Genomic DNA, 20964 nt, shown 5'->3' on the forward strand with positions numbered 1-20964 from the left:
AAATGGATTCAATTTTCACTGTTGATAATAAAGGAACTAATATCCTATAAACTTACATAAGTTAAGTTTATGTTGCCGATAAGGAAAAATATATGACATCACGATATAATATTATCCATTTCTCTAAAATACACACAATACCTTTTGTATACTATATATGTAGGTACAATCGTGATGGAATTTTCCAAATATTTAGTTTTAATTATTTAATATCATAAACAGCCGAGTAATTGTTATCGGCATCGCGGTGTAGTGGTCAGCGTGTTTGCCTACCATTCACGAGGTCTCGGGTTCGATTCCCGGTATGGTTGACATGAAATATTTATTTAAAAAGGTGCTTTTACACTAGAATATTTTATAATCCCTGGACTGGCACCCGAAGCGTAAGAATGATCATCTTACATTCATGTAGTAAAAAATATCAAGATACGCTGCGATTGGTGTACCAATGCGCAGTGCCCATTAGGTGCGGAAAGGGAATGATGATGATTTTTTAAGTCTGGTAATAATTAAGAGAGTTCATCTATGGATTTAAGAGAAAAGAAAAATACGCCTTTTTGTCTATGATTTATGTCAGTTTTTCTCTAGATGTACATACTCTAAGGTTTTTCTGGTGTTTTGTAAAGGTTATCATAAAAAAAATTCAGGTATTATAATCTTTTCGGAGCAAAAAAATACATAAATGTTAGTATTCATACATACATATAATATATATATTGTGTTAAAAAATAAAATTCAATAAAGTAATTGTGAATTATAGTACAATGTAAATTTACATAATCATGTTTTTTTTTTTTTAATATTTTTTTTTATGACATTAGGATTTAAAAAAATATTTTACGCCAAATACACCATAAAACATTTTTTTACTGCAATACAAAAAATCTTGCATTTTAGGGTTAGTATTCATAAAATGGTGTACATTTAGTGGAGTATTTATACACTTTGGTCTAACAAAATAAAAAAAGTATTCAATTAAATAATCCATTTATTTGACAAATTGTAGTCTGCATTTCTTTACCCATTAAACCCGTTAAACCCATTACACAAAGCAGACTGTAAATATAAGTTAGAAGTTAATGAACAGATAGCAGAAAGCTGAATTAAAAAACTTTGCATGATGATAAAAATGAGAGAAAGTTCATTAGTTTTGCAAATATAATCGTAAATCGTAATTAATTATGGAGATATTTTAGTCAAGGAGATGTAGTAAACTTATGGAAAAGTCGGTCGAAGTATTCCGTGAAGTTCATATAGGTATGTACACGTTCATGGCCAGAAATAGTGAAAATAATGTAACGTTTGAAAGACACAAGCGTAGCGTGTGGACATACATACTATTACAGAATGGAGGAAAACCTGATAAATTGCCGCCTATAATTATTAATGTTTATGAGCTAAGTACTAAAATCTCGCCGGCCACAAAGGGCGGACTCACAGCCGGAGCTTGTAGCTCAGATCAGTTCGGTACTAGCTTACTAGTTCACTTTAAACGTGCCAGATATCTCGCCAACTTAACTCAATTCTGCGCGAATAATTCAGGCTTTGATTTATCTAGCGCTCACTTAAAGGAATTCCGTATGCCGAAAGAGGAAACAAACCCGCTTCACCGGTCGTAAATTACTAGCCTTCCGTGTCAAGATGTCACGGCTACATTTTGGTAAACAAATAAGACAACCTGAGTAACATCTCTTTAGTGAAAGATTTGCATATTCAATAAATATTTCATTTTGGAAAATCTGTTTTTCAGAATCGCGCGATTCCTATAATATAAAAAGAACCATTACGAAACGGTACAGTGTTGTTGGATATTTTAAAAATTACAGTAAATAAACCAATATATCATAATCATTTTGACAGGGCACGGGGCTATTAATTATTTTAAAGGTTATATTTTATTTGTAAAAGTAACAACAGAGTACTAACCTGATGAATGTTTTCCGTCAAGTCGTAGAGACTGAGATTGTGTATCGCGTTTCTGTAAATAAAAAAATACAAATAAAAAAAAACATATTCTCAAAATATCAATAAGATAAGATGGCTTCCATAAGTGACACAAATAACCCTGTTCATGTAAACAACGGTCAAGAGCGTTAAGCCATAATGGAATAAAACAGCGTCCGAGTTCTTTGTAACAAAGCCAGTTAGTAGAGTCCCGGGAAACAAAGGGACAATAAAAAGTGAATGAAAACAGTTTTATAGAGTTTTGCACGGAAGGGGCAGATGAGTGCACTCAGCCATGTTGGGGATTAGATTTACCGTATCAAGGCTGAAGAAAAGGAAGGAAATTCAGTCCACATCCTAAATTTAATATAACGAATGAAGAATGTTTGAATGTGTCGACGGATTGTAGAAGTATAATGTACTTAAAATAAATATAATTCTATGTTGCACCTCCAGACAGAGGTAATAAAATAACAAAATATTCACCCAAGATCTCCATATAATTTAATGTTTGAATACATGGAATTATAGATACCCATAAGCGTTTTGAAACACGGTTATATATTATAATACTGGTACAAAATTTTCATTCATAAGTACATAGTACACGGGTACAAAACACATTATTTGAATTTTTATAATCGTGTGAAAATTATGGCGCATGTTTTGAGATCAAACTAAAATATTCATATTAATTATAAGAGTAGTGGGGCTTACCTCGCACTAATATTATTTAGAAATTACGATATGAAACAACTTGAAAATACGTAATTCGTATTGTGGCTCAAACAGTAGTAAGGGGTGAGATCAATGGACCAGGTAAGTTATGTGCAATCAGAACAGCATGTTTACGAAACAGTTTGCTCCATATTTCTCAAGTACTCCAATCCTATTGCGCCAACAAGTCTTAATGAATCTAAACTCTCGTAACCTACTCTACTACTTTAGCTAGGAGTGACGATGATGCGCTGCAATTTGGCAAGATTCCTCTCATAATATTCGCTCAACATTTAGAGCCCTAGACTTGATGCTTACTTCGAAGTGACTTGGCTTACTGACAAACAAAAATTGCTGCCAAGTTTAATCCGCGGTACTCAGCCTCTTTTTGGGAGATTCATCTTCCGCGCGGATGCTCTCGACGATTTCAGGATAATTATTCGCACACGGCAATCCAAATAAACTGTTTAAGATATAAATTTTTAAGCGAATAATTAATGAAGGTGATGAATTTGACTTAATAAGAAAATTATTCAAGTAATGCTTTTATAAATTGTAAAAAATTCCTATACTTTCCTCGAAAACTGTAGTGCGTAGGTTTCTTTTTTGGTCGCGAGTAAATAATGAGCTACGGAGTTAATCTGACTGTCATAAAGTATGTCGGGCACATTTAAACTAAATTAAACGCTGTTAAACAGTGACGGAATAATATAGCACGACTGGGGAGGGCTTAATCGCATAAAGACATTTTTAAATACATGCAAATCCGTAATCGTAGTAGAATTATACAGTGAGGTTCATTACAAAGAGGCGTCGCGGAGTGTGGTCGCCTTTGGCTTTGAGAATATTATTTGTCTGCGGGGATTATGGAGCGGAGTACTTACCCATCGTTGGAAATTTAAACCAGCACTGAAGATGTAAATTTGACAAAGAATTTTACTGAGAAAATTTACAAAAAAAACCGTAGTGTTACAATTATTACTTCATTCATAAATATGATTTAAACTAGATTCGTTGGTATTAACCAATCCTATTAAGGAATATTGTTTTCAGATAGATGATTTAATAATAATTAATACTGGATTGATCGTTACCTGCCACCGATGAGTATTGAGTAGTTGTCCTTATCTAGAACTTTGAAGAAATCTTTGGCTGTTGCGTTTCCTAGGAACTGGTCAGATGGTTCTTCTCCTGAAAAATAATATTTTATCAGTTAAACGATAGTAATTATAAATTTGATAAGATATTAATTATAATACTTTCGGTAAAATAAAATTAAGGGATAACTCATAATCTCTCTTAGTGATAAAAAAAGAATTTAAAGGGCATAAAAATATTCAAAGCAAAGCAAGAAGATAAACAAGTTAGATAATCAGAGTTATGTAAAAAAGAACAATGTGATTTTTTTGGATAAGAGAATATCTAAGATGTCCTACATTTCTGTTGTGATATTTAACAATTTCGATAAACTTCCTAGAGGGTAAAAATATATTGTCCGATAAAAAAAAAGGAAAGACAATTAACAATACAAAATAAAAAACGTATCATTTTTATGAGCACCAAAAGTAAAACAAAATGGTAAAGGTTATGCGCCATTCGAAGGAAAATTTCGAAAATAGATGTCCTACATTTCTGTTGTGATATCCAACAATTTCGATAAATGGAAAGACAATTAACAATACAAAATAAAAAAAACGTATCAATTTTATGAGCGCCAAAAGTAAAACAAAATGGTAAAGCTTATGCGCCATTCGAAGGAAATTTTCGAATATAAATATCCTACATTTCTGTTGTGATATCCAACAATTTCGATAAACTCCCTAGGGGGGTAGGTAGGGGGGTAAAAATATATTGACCGATAAAAAAAAAAAAATGGAAAGACAAAATTAACAATACAAAATAAAAAAACCTATAATTTTTATGAGCACCAAAAGTAAAACAAAATGGTAAAGGTTAAGCGCCATTCGAAATAAATTTTTCTGCTCGATCATACATTGTGTTTCATGTGAAAACATGACACAGTCAGCTCATGGTTCGCACGTGTACAACGGTCCAGCATCCGTGAATGTATTGTAGTCATTTAGGGGGTTTGCTGGTTTAAGAGATCATTTCACGCAATGTGTGTAACAGTCACGATTCTGTCAATTTTCCACCCTTCTGTCACCAATTTGCCACATTTCTCAAATTATATCTTTTGTTGATTTTTCTGAGGTAAAAGAGCCTCATTTCTTTATGGACGTGGGTGAAATTTAACAGAATTATTTCACATTCGAAAAAAAACTCATAAAAATATTTTTCGATTTGTGTCTGTTTTTTCCCAAACAAAGAGAACAAGAGGACAAAAAAAACGAAATTGACAATAATGTATTATCCTTCATTATTTTACTGCAAAAAAGTCAATAATTCATATCACCTTCACCGTGCACTACGTAAACATCGCGAGCAGCTTTGGTAGCTTTTATTCCTCGATTGAACGCGAACAGAACGAGGTGTCGAAAATGCTCACTTTCGTCAACTTGACATTCTATTTTGAAGGCTTCTAATCGAGTAAACTGATACGAGTATATGTGTTAAGATATTATAACAGGGACGAAGAACATTTTAGAAAAGGGAATATATAAGTCTGGGCATCTACAGGGCTTATGACCTGTAATGGCTGGTTTAAGTGGCCACTTTACACATTGTGTAACATTCACCATTCTGCCTATATTTACATACATCTATATTCCTTCAATTCTTCCATCCGATGATATTCATTATGTTAAAGAGTATCAACAGATGGAAAGTATTTTTGAGAAGGAATATGGAAGTCTAGGCATTTATAGGGCTTATGACCTGGTTGGCTTGTTTAAGTCGTCACCTAACACACTCTGTAACATTCATAACTCTGCCTATGCTTAAACATCCACATTTCCTCAACTCTTTCATTTTTTGACATCACGAAATTTTGTGAACATTCGTCACGTTTTGTCAATTTTGTGAAATAAAAGAGCTGAAGCTTTTGAGAAGTCAGCAGATGGAAGAGTTGAGGAAATGTGGAAGTTTAAACATAGGCAGAATGGTAAATATTACACAGTGGCCACTTAAACCAGCTAATGGCAGGTCATAAGCCCTGTAAATGCCTAGACTTCCATATTGACTTCGCAAAAATGTTTTCCCTCTCTGTTGCAACAAAAAATAGATATAAAAACCTACTCAAAACATTGCTGTGTAAATTTCTATTTTGTCCGCCTCTTGCTCCACGGTCAGTGTGTTTGCTTACCATGCAAGAGGTCTCGGATTCAATTCCCGACCCGGTTGACATGAAAAATTTTTTTTTGAATTGGTGTTTTTACACTAGAATATGGAGTAGCATCTTGGAGTGGCACCTGTAGCGTAAGACTGATGATCTTAATGTAAGAAAAAATGATCGAGATACGCTGCGGTTGGTAATGCAGTGCCCTATGCACAATTGGGTCCGGAAAGGGAAATTATGATGAAAGATTTCTAAATAACCTTAAGACAAATTCCCCTCAAGCCACCTTCAAGAAACGCTTGAAACATAATTATATATTCCCAGGATTCTGAACTTAAGTATATATTTTTATCCCTTTCTCTCTCCATCCAAACTCATTATCTGATCCCACATTCCGCATCATTTAATATGTATAACATAATGTACTTTATTGTGCATTTTTTATTAAAGTTAATATGTGCAAGCCAACAAAAAAAACGTCTAAAAAAAAAACCGCTGTCATTTTTAATTGAAATAGTTTTTTTTTGTTTTATGTATGTTTTTTTTTATATATATTTATGGTTTTTTAGTACAAATTTTTAACTAATCTCTCCTTTTGATCAGTCTGTATTTTTGTTGGTTGGAAGATATTGATTTTTAAGTCCGCCAACGTACTTATTCTTTGTACTTGAAGTTTTAAATAAATAAATAAATTCTCCGTCTCTATTGAGATAGATGTAACATTTAATGGTGCTTTTAACGATTCCAACCTTTATTCTATTGCGGAAAAACTTTTCGCATTAAATCTCATTCGCAAGAATAAGTCGGATGTGTTTTAATTTGTTTTGTGCCGCGAAATCGCGGTGGTTGCGGCCCGGCAGCTTTCCGCGTCGGCATCGCGACGGCGACGCTAGGAAACTTTTTATGAGCCAGTCACGGCTTTCTAATGCAAATCCAGGCAACTTCCTGCTGAATGTGATCGGAACTCCACGGAGTCAAATGGGAAATCAGCTCAGAGTTCATAAAAACTATTTCCCGCCTCCTTTTCACGGAGGGGAGTTCTAACGAGTGGAAATTAGGAATAATTCAGATATCAACAAAGCAAGGGAAACGTTTCGATGATGCTAGTCAAATGTAATAATTTCTAATTAAAGTCAACAATATTTTGAGTTCGTCTTATTTTCTGTAGTGGGATTCCACCCGCTAGGGAGTTAAAAAGATCAACATATTACAACAGACATGTAAATCATTTTAGAGAAGGAAATATGTCATGTAATAAGTCTAGACATTTTTACAGGACGTATGACCTGTCTTTGGTCACATTAAGCACTGTGTAACATTCACCATTCTGCATGCATTTAAACTTATAACATATATATTTCTTCGATTCTTCTAACTGTTGATTTCCGTGGAGTTATTGAGCTGAATCCTTTATTGATGCGGGTGAGATTTATCAATAATTCAGTCCGATGAATCTCACCCGCAACAGTACCTATAGGTTTCAGCTCTCTAGCTTAACAAAAATAAACATTAAAAGCGCTCCACCCACTTACCCGGATTTTTTTTAGAGGCTTTTTTTTAATTCGCCCATTACAAAAACATTTTTTTTTATTTTAGCTTTAGTGTTAGGTCAATGATTTTTTAAATATTTTAATAATATTCTTTGTTTGTAAAATATTTACGTTTTATTAGAATTTACAATTGTTTAAAAATAAACAGAGAAAGTACTTCTTCCACATACCCAAAATCGTTTTAAAAACCGTAGGTCTTTCTGCCGGTATTACTCATGCAAAAAAGCAATGTTTTTTTTGTCAATAAACCAGTTACTTTATTAAAATGTTCATTTTCATATAATATCACGATTTGAATTGAATTAAACTACCCTCTTTCTCAGCGTGTTTGGCAAATTATATGGAGAGCCTTTGTCGGATATTGTCGTTCATCCCCATGCCCATATTGCAAACACGATAATTTTTGGTATGGGATGGTAGCAAAAACTGTATTTACGCGTTTCACAATAGCCTATGTCCATTTTATGTACAAATATCAACAAATGGAAGAATCTAAGAAACACAAATGTTTAAACATTGGCAGAGTGAATGTTACACAGTGTGTGAAGAAGTCATTTAAATCAGTCAATGACAGGTCATAAGTCCTGTAAATGCCTAAACCTCCGTATTCCTTCTCTAAACTTAAGTATTGTTGTAGGAAAAAAAATATACGGGCTCTAGATTCAAGCATCTATTGCAATTTTGTGTCTATTTTCAATTACGCGTGCAGAAATATATAGATTATCGGGTGTTTTTTAAGGCGTAATAAAACTTTAAGTTGAAATAAAAGAAGCGTTGTATTGAATTTGTTTTTATTGCATTCGAATGAATGAAATAACACTTGGCTCACTACTAAATACTATTCTATGCACTATTGTCGACAATCGACTAAGTCGAGTTGTTTTATCGTCTCTTTGTACTCGAGACCCTGAAGGATATGTTACTCTATAATAAACTACAATGAAAAAACGCGTAATCGCATACTTGTAACATAAACCTTTTGTTTTATTGTTATTTGTTTTTTCCGGTTACTTGGAAGAAATTGCTCGTGGCAAAAGGTTGGTTATGTTTTCTAAACAACAAAGACAAAAACACACAATTGTGTTTTGCTTCGGTACAAACGGACAAATATAAATTTCTTTAACAGTGATTAATGATGCACACGGCAATAAAACATATTTATTTCACTATCAAAATAAAATAAAAAACAATAACAATCGATATCACGAAGGGGAGGTGAGGCACTTACGCTTCAGGTATCATCTTAATAATATAGTGGTAAAAATCGATACTATACTGACAGAATGCATAAGATCAACAGTCTTATTATATATATACATATTTTTATTTTATTATAAAGTTATTTAAATATAGGTGTAAGATGTTGATTTCTAATTTAATGCCTAGAATAAAAGTTGGTCATTTGAAGCTTAGAAAAAAATTGTCGGAGATATAATTCGTTGAAAGAATAAAAAAGCTTTAAATGCGATTATCTCGGAACTTGTTTTAATGACTAAATGCATTCTGTCAGTAAAGCCTCGACATTTAACACATTTTTTTAAAAGTCCAAATCGGTAATGAGGAAGTTCAGTGGTTTTTTATTCTTTTTTAATAAATGAAAAAATAATTTGAAAAAAATCTAATTTTTCAATTTAAAATAAATTGCTAAATTGAAAATATTTTAATTTGAATACAAATTTTCATTGAACTATTATCGAATTTATATATATAAACGAATCATTATGACTATTTTTTTTATTTATTTCAACTATTGTATGGAGAACTATTCAAAAACAAAAATTTAAAGAATACAGGTAAAAATTAAAGGTCAAAGTGTAATAATAATACACAAAAATAAAACATTTTTTACACTATAAATGTAATTATGACAAGTAAGGAAATTAAGGAAACGGGTGTAAGATGAGAGTTGTAAAATCACGAAAATAAAACGGATAGACTCAAAATGCAAGTTTAATTTCAGCTGAATAACATCCGAATTTCACCATGGCAACTAGTGTGTAAAGATCATCAAAACATTGGTAGGCAGATTATTAATAAACTTAACGAGATAATCAAATTCATGTTTATGGTAATTTGATATTCGCCATGCGGTATGAAATAACATTTTCATACTTATATTGTGGTTTGAATATCAGATTGCAGAGAGGACATACAAAATGAACGCAATTTCTTCCCCTATCAGTATGATCTATGCTGAATACGAGCGTAATGTGTTGGACCATTAAGTGCAGATAAGACCGCTTTCTGTCTTACTCGAAGGTTTTTCTTTATTAATTAAACCCTCAATTGCAAGACACCGGCATACAAAACCAGTATTCGTCATGTCGCAAAGAGAGACATCTCTATATAAATATTATTTTATATTATACAAGTAAATTTTACACAACCAAATACATTACTTAAGTTTACTAGCATTACTAATTACTATCCAACATTGCTCAGGATCGATTTAAATTCAATTTTCAATCGTTACAATTTCAAGAATCCCTTGCAGAACGGCAAGGGATTCTTGAAATTTTTGTCGCTACGACTTTCCGTTAATGAGTTTGATTTTTTACCGATTACGAAGTTGATATTTTTTTTTAATACGCGTTGCAGATTTTTTCATGTACCTATTAAAAATTTATAAGACGTACAAAACATAATTTTAAAAAATTCGCTAAACTGCGAGACTGGCTTGTTGCCATGTTTTTATTTTTTCAACAGATATAGATGTAAAAACCGGTTTCATAAATTAAAATATCAATGTATACATAGCGTAAGAACGAAAAAATACTTTTTTTTATTGTACTTACAAAACATAGTGAATGTGTAGGAATGGCTATAAAAGAGACAATAATTGTCCACTAGGCGAAAATATTAATTAATCAAATAAAAAATAAAAAAAATATGAGACATTATTACATTATATTAAAATAAAATTGTAATTTACTATAATATAAATACCAGTTTTGTTAATAATTATCAAATTAATTAAGAGTCAAATTATTTTTTCAATTTAATTTTTACTTCGTATTATTTATAAAGCCTTCTTATCAATTGCTCAAATATATTAATTTGGCGTACATTTTCAGTTAGCCGTATAAAGTGGAAAGCGAATCTAGGACCTCTCACCTGAGCCCCGATTACAATGGGAAGTTAACATTTATCTTCAATTTTATCTACAAAGTTAAATTGAGATTTCTGTATGAAAATCAGAATGCGTATACAATTTTTTCTTCTAAACATGTTCAATTATAGGTTACCGACGAAGACATTTTAAATGTTCATGCAAATATACTGATTTTCGTACACAAATATCGGTTTTTCTTTATAGTCGAAGATAACTCTGTTAACTTCCCATTGTAATCGGGGCCCTGGAAGAAAGTTTGTTGTTGAAAAAGTCGTCAATTAATTTAAGGAAAAAAATTATTTGGTTATATATTCAATATATATACGGCCTAAACCAATCACAACAGTTATATGAAGAAACATATGTACAAGAAACTGAACAAAAATAATAAAACTATGTGGCATATATACATAACACCTATTCTCCTCTACGGATGCGAATTGTGGCACCTCACTAGGAAGTAAAAAAACAAAATACTGAGTTTTTGGAATAGGTTTCTCAGAAGCATCTTGGATGTGCGGTGGTTTGACTTTATATGGAATGAAGTAATTAGAGAACGGACGCAGCCAACTCCGGTGACAACTTTCATCAAGCGGAGGCGATACGGTTGGTTGGGCCATTTACTACGGATGCCTCCTGAGAGCCTTAACCACGCTTGCCTACTTTACAAGGAATCAGGTTCTCGACGTCCTGCACGTCCGCCGCTGACGGTTCGTCGGCAGTTTATGTCAGAATTACGGGACGCGAACCTGACTTGCGAGGACGCACAGGAGCTGGCAGCCGATAGAGGCAAAGAGGCTCTTTATGGACACCATATGCTCCAACTAGGGAGCGGATATGGAATGATGATGATGATGATATATTTATAATAACACTCAACATGTAAGACTTCGAGCTAACCCATGCCAATCCATCTTCATCCCACAATGTGTTAATGGCGAAGAGATCTACGAAAAGTAGCAAGATCTATCCCAAATAATTTAAAGTTGTGTGACGAATCAACTAATCTACGCATTCTTTACGTAGTTACTCACAGAAGATTTAATAAATAGTAGATTTTGACTTCTGGTGACACGATTGGGAACACGAAAAGAAATTCAATGCAACAATGATGCAAATTATAATTATAGGTATTTGCAAACACAGTAAAAGGCTAACTATTATATTTAAATATGTACTTTTAATTTTAAGCTCGGTAAAGTTTGCAGTCACAGAAGTATTTTTAAGTTTTCAGAGATGGTTTTTTTAAATAGCAATTTAAAGCATAAATGGCGCAAAAATAGTCACTTTTTATTGATCGACAAAATGTCACTTGCACAATGCTTTGATAGGGGCGTGGGGGTATTGTCAATACCCCTAGGATTACGTGATGCGGGACAAATTAATGAAGTCGGATGGAAAGAGATCCATGGATACATTTAAAACATTGGAAAAATTTGGTAAATTCAGTTAAATGTTAAATCTTGTTACAATGTTCTAGAGTTTTGAAGTAGATAAAATGAAAATGGCCGGCGCATTGTGGCGATAATCAGGAACGACCCAGTACCTGTATTTAATATTTAATTGAAATTATTCCAATACAAATTCTAATAGAGATGAAATAATGCTTTGAAAAGTTGAAAAGTATGGCATATTATTATGATTAAAGTTATATTAATTTATTTTGTGAAAATAACAAAAAAAAAAGTATAATGCAGAGATAATAGATTATTAAAAAAATATAAATGGTAAAAAAAAGTATTCATTTATTTTCCACAATAGTAATGTTTAGTAGTAAAATTAAAAGATCATTGATAAAATTTGCATGACGCAATATTTATAATAGAAAATATAAATAATTGAAAAAAAAAATTAATTTTAAGGATTTTTTTTTTCTTTTTTCAAACAACAAAACACAATAATTGACATACAACAAAGTACGTATTTGAATATTAAAATAACAATGGATTTTATTGTAAATATAGAAAATAAGGAAAAATCATAAATTTTAGAAATGAGGAAATAAAAAAAAAGTATTTTATGTTTTTTTTTATTCAATGCTAATGTGAAATTCAAGTAATTTTTGGATTTCAAATGTAAGACTTGGTCATGCCTTTATGAATCAAATAATCAAGATACAATATCATTCGATATTTAATAAAGATGTTATTTATTAGACAATTATGCACGTAAAATGTTGTTTTACCATAAAACTCCTTGATATTAATTTTATATCTGTCATGTAAAAGCCCCGTGATCTTATATTAATAATAAATGAATTAATAAATTGGAGTACCAATGCAATGCTCTATGCACTAATGCGATCGAGTTGATAGGGAAATGATGGCAACCATAGTATAAACAAATAACCAGACTTAAAACATGAATTATTGCAATGCAGTATCTCCTTTTTCATCTATATTTTAATTAAACCCGGGACCTCAAATATGGTAGGCGAACGCCCTAACCATTAAACTTCGACACCAACAGACGAACAGATCTCCACTTGATTTCCTCATCAGGGATTTTTACTTGAGAGTAGCTATTGCGCCGAAAGCGCTCGTCCAGGATTCTGGTTTTATTTCACACACATAATTGTATCTTTAATCCGCCCGGACACAGATAATATTATTTTAAAAAATTATCAAGTTTTTCTTTGCATGGCGATTATACGAGAACATATACGAAAGTAATGTGTATACAGGGTGTTCATTAAACCCTGTCACATCCGAAACCACGATGATCAGTGTGAGTAAGAAGACATATTGGCATATTAAAATATTTTTTTAGAATAAATAAAATTTAAAAAAATTAAATATTTAAAAAAGCAAATGGTTGCTTACTTCTGCAGGGGAGTAACGAAGAGGCGGAGGGGGGAGTCTGATACTGCGCCGCGCTCCCCCCACTTCTCCCCTGCAGAAGTAAGCAACTATTTGTTTTTTTAAAATTATTTTATTTAAAAAAAAATATTTTTCATAATATTTTTTTAAATATGCTAATATGTCTTCTTGCCCATAATGATCATCGTGGTTTCGGATGTGACAGAGTTTAAGACCTCAAAACTTCAGAGGAACAAACCTCATAAACACTCTTTTTTTAAAGATTTTTTTATTGATAAATTCTGAAAACGGAGTAAGTCCCTATTTTTTTGGACTAGCATCCCTTCCACAAACCCCTAACCCTCCCCTACCCAGTCGCTTCCCTTGTCCGCGTCCGGTGCGTATCGCTTCGCTGGTCAAATACATTTCTTATGATTTTTTTGTAGGGAAGGTAGGGGTTAGTGGAAAAGATGCTAGTCCGATAAATAAGAGATTAAATAAATTTTCAGATTAAAAAAAAGAGACGGAAAAAAATAGGTTTCCCATGAGGAATGAACTAAAGTTTCGCGGTCTGGCCCTAAAACACGTGTATATAGAGATGCGGTAGACATTATACAATGTGGTAAAGTAAGTTGTGCTAGTTTTCTCCAGGGTGCGATATAGTCCGGCTGTAAATTGCCGGAGTACGATTAATCAATCATATTACATACAGACGTTACAAAAATATGATCTCGCCTGTTACACCACTAATACTTCCGTCGATAGTAAAAATAATATTCCGTGGCGACGTTTTTATTAATCCGAATTTTTGTAAAAAAAACTGTACATTGTATTAAAATAAATATATATCAAACGCATTATCATTTGAACCATTAACTTTTCTATATCTAACGGTTTCGATATGCATGCGTCCCTTCGTCAGGACACTAATTTTGCTAACGTGCAAATCGCACTTATTGCTGGATTCAAGATCAAATTACTTTTAATTTGACTACTTAATATTACTGTTGCATATTTTTTGTAATTATATATGATAATTTGATATAATACATGTTTTTTTTTTATTCATGGCACCCTGAAAGTTTTATAATTGTTAATTTCATTTAATTACGAAGTATATTATATTGTAGTTGATTAATAATTCAGAGTAAGTAAATATATGATAGAACTAAAAACTAAGCAATCCAAAGAGATTTAAAACGTTTCGAAATTTCCCTGAAACCGTTATCAAAATAACAAGAGCAAAAATAAAATAAAAAAATAAAAAATAACCAAAATCCATTAGGCATTTTGGGTATGTAAAAGGCAAGCTACTACAATGTTTTAATGACCTACTATATTTATTTATTTGGAATCTTGAAAGAGGGCACACATAAATAATATCATTGAATAATAATTATAAAGTCATTGAGAATAACTGATTTTTCCGGATAAGAATATCGGGAACACATTTTAATGCGTAAATTATTTTATTAATTTGTTTATAAACGCCATTAGGGTGTGTAAATGGACTTATTATAACAAACACAAACATTATAGAAATATAAATGCAAACTCAATAGAGTTGATTTCAAATTATTTATTAAATCAATTTCCTTTCTTAATGACAATTTAAATGATATTTAAAATATAGTCATGATGCGGCGTGTAATTTTCTTCAACTTAACATAAGAGTGGTTTATTTACACTTTATGTCACAACTTGAAAAAGTCCGAAAATACATAATTTAATACTTTGGTTAGTTTTATATAATATCATTTATATATTTTTCCAAACCTAGAATATAAAGCCTTTATATAAACTTATAAAGATCAAATATAAAAGAAAGTCAACGTCGACTTTTTCGTACATTCTTCATTGTTCTACGATCACGACGATATATTCATTTATAAATGAAAAAGTCAATTAATAAAATAAATAAATTGTTTATTTTAATTTTAAAAAGTTAATAAATAAAATACTAATGAATAAAAATATGGCCAATTCTCGTAAATTGCGTAAATAATGCGTTAGAAGATGATGTCTCGTGCTTCTAGTAAGAATTCGTAAATAATTTAGTCTCAGCAAGTCAGGACATTCGATAATATTGTTTAATATCATAAATAACAAAAATAAATCAAATATTGTTACTGTCTTACAACCTTATTAATTTCATCTCGCTTTGTTGTGCATTGGAATTCTTAATTTGTAATTTATTGTTTTAAAAAATATTTTAAACTCTTTCAATATTTATGGTAGTCTTAAAAATCTAATTTTATTAAAATCTCTGGAAATCCTCAATATGAAACTGAGTATTTTTATTCCTGCTTTAGCAATGACATTTGCGTACGAGCATTTAATAAACAATCATGTTTGTAAAATAATATCGATATCGGTCTGCATTAAGATTATTTTTTAAAATTTTGTTTTAGGCCTAGAGACCTAATTATAATAAAAAATAATGATTTACAGAGAGGTACATTAAGGTTGTGAAAATTCCGTTTATTTCCGAATCGAACCCAAGTTTGAGCATTATTGTCTTTTTTTGTTTTATTTATTATATATGCAGCCTAAGCCAATTACAACAGTTAACGTGAAGAAACATAAATACAAGAAACTGAACCAAAAGAACATAAAACTATCTAGCAAAGACCACAAGGACAATATAATAATGGTATACAATATATTCATAAAAACGAAACACATAAACCATGCCAATCCAACTTCATCCCCCACTGTTTTAGTCGCGAAGAGATCTACAAAAAGCCGGAAGATCTATCCAAAAGAATTCCAAGTCGTGTGATGAATTGACTAATCTACACATTCTGGACATTACGGCATAAAAACATAATAATACAATAGAATAAATAGCAGATTTTGACTTCTGGTGACATGTTTGGGATCATGAAAAGACATTGATTGCAACGGAGTTGCAAGTATTTTGAAAATGCATATAAGGTCCATCTCAGTTCTACGTTTCTCCAATGAAGACAGATCAAGAGATTGCTCTATTTCAAAATAGGAATAATTACCCGTTGTAATCCGAGCAACTATGCCACTTTTCTTAGAAAACGGTGTTGGACAGACTCTGTAGAATGGAGACCAAATACGAGAAGCGTATTCTTGATGTCACAAGGATGCCAAACATACATTTTTTTTTAAAAGATAAAAAAACACATAAGTGTTTCAAATATCAAATGTTGATTGAAAATATTCTTAATTCTTCGTGAAGTAGTTGTATGTATGTTAAAATACAATAAAGGGTAAAAGACGAAAAATTATCTGTGATGGTGATTTCTTTGGTAATTGGATTTTCCTTTCAAATCGCTTTCTGGAAGGTTCTCGACGTTTAAAACGTTAATTCTAGAATTTCTTAAGCGTTCTTGCGTTTTTTATTATTCACTACACGTGCGGGATTAGTGCTTTCTTCTGGCCACTGAAGGTTCGAGTTCTGGAGAGAGGTATGATGGATGATTCTGTAAACATTTTAGTGGTCTGAACAAACAGAGTCTCCCTACAACGTACTTAACTCGGGCCTCACCCCCCGCAAAATATTAACGATATAGCCTGCGAGGGGTTGATTGTTGACGCAGGCATTGAACCAGTAACCTTTGCTGGCTCGGCAAACAACTTAGCTACCTCACGTTTTATTGATAATTACTTGAGATAAGCGGAGGGAAAACTTCTTTAAAACTATTAACTATTGCAGTATAAGATTGACAGGTATTTCAACCGAGCTAGAGAATCATTTTGAGGCGGTATATGGAAGTTTAGGCATTTACTGTGCTGGTTCAGTGATTAATCGTTCTGAGTATGCTTAAACGTCTACATTTTCTAAATTCTTCTGTCTACTCAATAAATGGGGATGTACAACAAACAGAAACGGAATGGTGAATGTTACACGGTGTGTAAAGTGACCAAATAAACCAGCCAATGACAGGTCATAAGCCCAGCAAATGCCGAGGTTTTAATATTACCTTTGCTAAAGAAGTTCTTCATCACTGTCGTAATATATTAATCATATACTCATCCGTAAAACAATCTGAGACGGCTCGTAATCTCGTGGTAGTGTCGCAGACTCCTGATCAGGAGGTCCGAGGTTCAAACTCCGCTCTACCACAAGGTTATTTACGACTAAAGTAAAACAATTCCGTAAAACATATGAACTAATGAAGAAGTTCAGCGCAACGGGAAATTGGATATAAAAATGTTTTCTTACGCGCGGTAAAAATTAGAGCAATATACGGTGAAGTTTCTTGAAAAAAACAATTTCGAACGTCACTAGTTCTCCAAAATCAACTAATGATAGAGTATTATAATACAATTCCGGTTACCGGGAAGTCAACCCACCAATCAGGACAACTCACCGCAGAGAACTTGAGATGTCACAGGCGGAGAAATCACAAAACTTTAAAATATTATAGCGCTAACAATACGATACATAAAAATATAAAAAAACACTTTTTTGGCTTATTTTGGAAGTCCTTTAACAAATAAAAAAACACTGAACTTCCTCATTAAGGACTTTGCAAGAAGAAGCGGCTAGATCTGATTTTTTACCGTTATACTTTTTTTCACCTATTTGTAAAAAAAAACTATCGTTTGATGCGCAAGAGTGTTAATTCCGTTGAAAACAAGCGACATATTACGAAATTTAGTCACCATGTATGGATGTATAGTGCATTATATACGATTATTGATTTATTTATGCTTTAATTAAGTTAGTTCATAACATCTTAAGAACAAATATAAACTTTTAATATCATTACATTTTTTTTATCAAAATTTCTCGATAACATATTTTTTCAAATTAATTTGAAATATTTCGATCTTTCCTATCCCCTTTATTCCTTCAGGTAACTCACTGTACGGCTTCAATCCCTTGTACAATGAGTTTAAAGATTCTGTTTTTCTCCTCATTGGTAATCTTATCTTTTTTATATCCCTTGTTTCATATGCGTGACATTGTTGGTTAAATTTTATTATTGTTTTTATGATGATTCATTTCATTGATTGTAGTGCTTTCACACTTATAGATCACGCAGACAGGGTATAGTCTAAGCTTATAACCGAGTTGCACAGTTTAAACCCGCGCTGTGCCAGCGGGTGCCCTGCAAGATATCGGACCCTCCCAGTGCAATACGGAAACAAATCCGGATCTGCCCCTTTTTTGTAACAATCAATGATTAACATAGCGTGAACGAATGATTTTTGAAAATAAAAATACATTTCTATTTGTGTGGTGGTCCTTTTTACATTTTGGTGCAAAAGGGGGTAGATCCAAATTTGAAACTTGCCCGAAGCTTTAAATAAGTTATAGTAACTTCAAAAATCATACTAAAAATTGGTCTATTTTTATTTTGTGCATAATTGATAAAAGTTTTTTTATAATTTCCTGAACTTTTTGCAAACTGGATCTGCCCGCCTCTTCATGCAAGGTCCTCAATTATGACGACAAAATTTATTGGTACGGTTAGATTCTTACCATAATTGACGTAAAGCTTGGGACTGGAATCGGGAGACCAGGCCTCGGTAGCCAGGACCAGAACCAGGAGGAGGAGGGGGGAGGCTGGGGTCGCCATGGCGCGGGAGGGGGGGACTCCTCCTGCTCCTCTCACCACCCGACCCTTGCCTCTCCCGATCCACTACTGGACATCCTGTGAAAAAGAAAAAATCATTAAAAAACAGAAAACATTCAAACAGGCATGTCAATATATTTGTAGTCAATATGTACTTAATTTCAACGCCAATGAAACATTAATAAATACAATAATAATCAACAATTATTCGAGTATGTCCAAATGTTGGTAGACATGCTGCATTTCCTCCCCAGGGAATTATTAATATCTAAATTTGTTGCAACAGAGAGGGAAAACATTTTTGAGAAGGGTATTTAGAAGTCTGGGCATCAACAGGGGTTATGATCAGCCAGTTATACCAGCCAATGACATTTACAGGGCTTAGGACGAGCCAGTTAAACTAGCCAAAGACAGGACATAAGCCATGTACATGTAAATGCCTAGACTTCCATATTTATTTATTTATACTTTTACAATGTTTGTATTCTTTTTTTTTTTCATGATAATGTTCCCTCACTGGTGTGTCCCGTGCCGAGGGAAACATTTTACAATAAGTAAAACATGCCTTAAATTAGTTATTTAACAAAGTTAACATAATAATAAAGAAAAAAAAGTAAATAATCTAGTTAACCTAATTGTCATTAACATAATAAGCAATTGAAACTAAAATAATCATAAAAAACATAACCAATTTATATGGACCTGTAGACCAAATTTCATAAACAGTACACAAATTTTTACCTATTTGGCTTGATCCACTCATCGATCCGTGCGCAACCCACGTCCACTATCCATTTCTTTAATTGTGAGTACTTACTAATTGTCCTTAAGGATAATGGAAGTAGATTGTACACTTAAAATGAGTAGTAGACCAATCCTCTTTGACCGAAAGTTGTTTAATTTTTAATTGTTTTTGCAGCATCAGGGTGGAGTATCTAGTAACTATTATATTTGTGGAAGGAGTTATGGTGGGTAGAGAATAATGTTTGTGTGCGTACAGTAACAGAGCTTTTACATAAAGTTGTTTTACAGATGTTTCATTAAGATTTACGAATATACCGAGGGAGCTAGTTCTGATTGGGACTCTTATATATCTTCACAAAAATGTTTTCCCTCTCTGTTGCAAAAAATTGAGATCTACAATAATAATATTTTTCCTACCCGCAACCAATGGTACATAGGGAACTCGCGAATACAGTATCCTATGCTCCGTCGAGTGGGCATAGAGTTTTAATGATGATGATGAATTTATATTCTAAAAATGTTTTTACATAGAACTTTTCATTATTTATTTTTTAATGTTTCGAATGAAACCGTTTGACTACTTACAAAGAAAAGTTTTTATGCTCGATATAAATATATACTAAACATATTACAAAGAAGGTGGATAATATTTAGGGCAGCGCTTATGACTAGTCATTAGCCCATCTTAGGTGATCAGTAATAGAGTAACGATTGCCAGGATCTTCCTCAAACCTTTAGAACGGATAATGCCTAAATAAGAAAGGACGGGCTAGCAGGGGCTAAAATACTGGTTATAAGTCAACCCTGTCTCCGTGGTGGTCAGGTTTATCTTTCTGCCGTAAAGGGTTACTTTTAGTGTAAACATGGTTGAAAAATGTTGATAAGCAGTATTCAAATTAGCTTAATTTGAGCTAACGCACCTTGTGTGTGTTTTGCCACGTGGCGTAAATATTTACGCAGAGAAGATGAATTTCAATGATAAACAAAATTTTGAGTTTAAGTTCTTATATACAAGAACTGGATCTCACACCCTAGGCTTAAGGAGTTTTTAAGGTCATTTTTTAAAACCGTAACAGGTCAGGAGGCCCAATTACAATACAATGGTGAACGGTGAAAAACCGCATTTATTTTTTGTGTTTTCACCGGGAATCAAACCCGTAACCTTTCGCGCGTGAGTTAAATGTGTTAGACGTTTCACCATGGAGGCCGCCATGTGTTAATTTTCGCTGAATCTAGTTTTCTCAAAAATATATTCAGTCGTTGCCCATAATGTAATATAAATAATTCAGTCAGATGATTCTCTCCC

At 32.5% G+C, this 20964-nt stretch overlaps 1 protein-coding gene across 1 annotated transcript in view; it reads right to left on the reverse strand.

The window, feature by feature from the left end:
• Positions 1-785: 785 nt before the first annotated feature.
• Positions 786-20964, reverse strand: part of LOC148275977 (semaphorin-1A-like) — a 246224-nt gene continuing 226045 nt past the window's right edge. The window contains exons 2-4 of the mRNA XM_088234953.1: positions 18821-18992; positions 3756-3852; positions 786-1978 (exon numbers count right to left, since the gene is read on the reverse strand). Coding sequence (XP_088091079.1) covers positions 1882-1978; positions 3756-3852; positions 18821-18917 — 291 coding nt within the window. The 5' untranslated portion in view covers positions 18918-18992 and the 3' untranslated portion in view covers positions 786-1881. The remainder of the gene's footprint in view (positions 1979-3755; positions 3853-18820; positions 18993-20964) is intronic.

The sequence above is a fragment of the Micrasema longulum genome, unplaced genomic scaffold (assembly GCF_059751315.1).
Source record: "Micrasema longulum isolate JH-2025_06_02 unplaced genomic scaffold, ASM5975131v1 h1tg001307l, whole genome shotgun sequence".
Classification (NCBI taxonomy): domain Eukaryota; kingdom Metazoa; phylum Arthropoda; class Insecta; order Trichoptera; family Brachycentridae; genus Micrasema; species Micrasema longulum.